Source organism: Hyperolius riggenbachi, chromosome 6, assembly GCF_040937935.1.
Source record: "Hyperolius riggenbachi isolate aHypRig1 chromosome 6, aHypRig1.pri, whole genome shotgun sequence".
In the NCBI taxonomy this organism is placed as follows: domain Eukaryota; kingdom Metazoa; phylum Chordata; class Amphibia; order Anura; family Hyperoliidae; genus Hyperolius; species Hyperolius riggenbachi.
This window is the reverse complement of record NC_090651.1, coordinates 290,226,350-290,229,421: the sequence shown is the minus strand read 5'-3', so window position 1 is coordinate 290,229,421 and position 3,072 is coordinate 290,226,350. Positions and strand designations below refer to the sequence as shown.

At 38.3% G+C, this 3,072-nt stretch overlaps 1 protein-coding gene across 1 annotated transcript; it reads left to right on the top strand.

Moving 5' to 3' along the window:
• Positions 1-1,515: 1,515 nt before the first annotated feature.
• Positions 1,516-2,637, top strand: LOC137522170 (urotensin-2 receptor-like). The gene has a single exon (XM_068242201.1). It carries the CDS (start codon positions 1,516-1,518, stop codon positions 2,635-2,637), a length of 1,122 nt encoding a protein of 373 aa, XP_068098302.1.
• Positions 2,638-3,072: the final 435 nt, after the last annotated feature.

Genomic DNA, 3,072 nt, shown 5'->3' with positions numbered 1-3,072 from the left:
ACCAGCACTTAAGACCTACAACATCATATTGCTGCAGATTGAGTCACTGTGCATCGTTCAACCATTTGGCACACTTTAAACAAGGAGATGCTGCATGCGAGAGTGATACAGAGGGAGCCTTTTCTCCACCCACAGCACAAACAGAGCTGCTTGAGGTATGCTTAAGCACATTTGGACAAGCCAGCTTCATTTTGGAATAAGGTGCTGTGGACTGTTGAAACTAAAATTTAGTTATTTGGACATAACAAGGGGCATTATGCATGGAGTAAAAACAACACACCATTCCAAGAAAAACACCTGCTACCTACTGTAAAATATGGTGGTTCCATCATGCTGTGGGGCTGTGTGGCCAGTGCAGGGACTGGGAATCTTGTCAAAGTTGAGAGACGCATGAATTCCACTCAGTATCAGCAGATTCTGGAGACCAATGTCCAGGAATCAGTGACAAAGCTGAAGCTGCGCCGAGGCTGGATCCTTCAACAAGACAACAACCCTAAACACTGCTTAAAATCCACTAAGGCATTCATGCAGAAGAACAAGTACAACGTTCTGGAATGGCCATCTCAGTCCACAGACCTGAATAGAATTGAAAATCTGTGGTATGAGTTAAAGAGAGCTGTCCATGCTCGTAAGCCATCAAACCTGAATGAACTAGAGATGTTTTGTAAAGAGGACTGGTCCAAAATACCTTTAACCAGAATTCATTGGAACCTACAGGAAGCGTTTAGAGGCTGTAATTTCTGCAAAAGGATGATCTACTAAATATTGATTTCATTTATTTTTTGTGGTGGCCAAATTTATGCACCTGCCTAATGTTGTTTAAACAGTTATTGCACACTTTCTGTAAATCCAAAAAACTTCATTTCACTTCTCAAATATCACTGTGTGTGTATGTGTGTCTCCTATATGATATATTTAACTGACATTTTTCATCGTAACCACCAACGATTTATACAGGAAAATCATGAGAATTAACAAGGTTGCCCAAACTTTTGCACCCCACTGTGTGTATATATATATATATATATATATATATATATATATATATATATATATATATATATATATATATACAGTATATGTGTGTGTGTGTGTGTGACTGTTATTAAAAAAAAATAGAGGCCCAATTCAGTAAAGAGAATATTTTCATTTTGCCTTTTGTTTGCTCAAAATAAGTTTGGGGAATTTAATATAAAAAGTTTTTTTCATAGATCTGATTGTGAATTTGAAATAAAGACTCTCAAAGTGAAACTTTCCCTCTTAAAAGTTTACATTTCGTTTAAACATTTTGCCGTGCATTGCAAACTTCTAATAATGAGTGTATTCATATTAAAGGTCAGGAGGAATAAGAATGGAACATAACACTGTCCAATACAACTTCTGACTGTGCTGAATGATGACACTTCATCCTGTGCTGGACGGAGGATTTATTATGGGAAAAGTCTGATGTGTAATTTCTGTCAAGGAATCCATTAGCAGCAGGAACTTATCATATGTTTCAGAAGATATAAGACAATGGAATTGTTGGATGAGGCTCACTTGGATGATCATTTCATAAACATTTCCAACAACTTTACAACCCATGGACCATCTTTTGACTTATCTACTGATGACTTGATAGGAACATCAGTAATTGGTATCTTGCTGTCCTTGATGTGCGTTGCTGGAGTGGTCGGTAACTTTTACACGTTAGTGGTGATGTGTATCTCAATGACAACATTCACGTCAATGTACATCCATATAGTAAATCTGGCATTGGCTGATTTATTATATCTTTCAACCATCCCATTTATCGTCCACAACAGCTATGTGAAAGATTGGTACTTTGGAGAAGTTGGCTGTAGAGTACTTCTGAGTTTAGACCTTCTGACGATGCATGCCAGCATTTTCATCCTAACAGCTATGAGTACCGAGAGGTACATTGCGGTAACAAAACCATTTGATACTGTTAGGAGATCAAGGAGTTACCGCAAGAGCCTAGCCTGCGCAATCTGGATTTTCTCCTTCCTGCTGACATTACCTATGATGCTCATGATACATCAAGAAGAAAGGTTACTGGACAATGGAAGTATCCGGAAATTGTGTACTCCCATGTGGAGTGATGAAGAATATAAGATCTACCTTACGGTACTGTTCACTACCAGCATCCTGGCTCCGGGGGTGATTATCGGCTATCTGTACGCCAAACTGGCCAGAGCTTATTGGATATCTCAAACCAAAAGTCTCCTTAACAAAGACCTGCAAAAATCCCCCAAACAAAAGGTTATATTGATGATCTTTATTATTGTACTTGCATTTTGGGCCTGCTTTCTTCCCTTCTGGATATGGCAGCTAGTACCTCTCTATAGCAATGAGGAGCTGAGACTTTCTGTCCAGACTGAGATCTACGTGAACAATCTGGTGACTTGTCTGACTTATGGCAACAGCTGCATCAACCCTTTTCTATACACTTTACTCAGCAGAAATTACAAGGAATACCTCCGAAACAGGCAGAGGGGATCAATCAGCCTTAAGAGTGCAATAGGCTATCCGGACAATCCCATCAAAAGATCCTTATCTGGTGGGAGCAACCAGGCTACAGAAACTGTTATGTTAAGCAATGCAAAGCTGGCAGTGTCTGCTCAGCATTCAGTGTAAACAGGAGGTAAGGTTTTTTTTATTTATTACATCCCACCAAAACACTTTAATTCAACGCAAACTTCTTTCTGTGAAGGGTCGAGATGGTCAATGAGATGAAAATAATTCCAGCTTGCATGCCAGTTTAAAGGGTTCATGAAGTGAGAGGGATATAGAGGCCACCACCTTCATTTACTTATAAACAATGCTAGTTGAAGGGTTGTCATGCTTTAGTTGGCTTTAGTTGTTTTTGAAATAATTTTAATTGGGAGAAATACAAAAAAATATCCTTTGTGTTGTCCCACCACACCTGGGTAAACCATAATCAATTATAAGGATATAAAAATAAAAATATCAGGAAACCATCAAAATTAGCAATAAACTCTCTACCTTTTAATATTCAAAAAGGTGCAGAAATTTACAAGATACACCCATAGACATATTTAATTCAATACA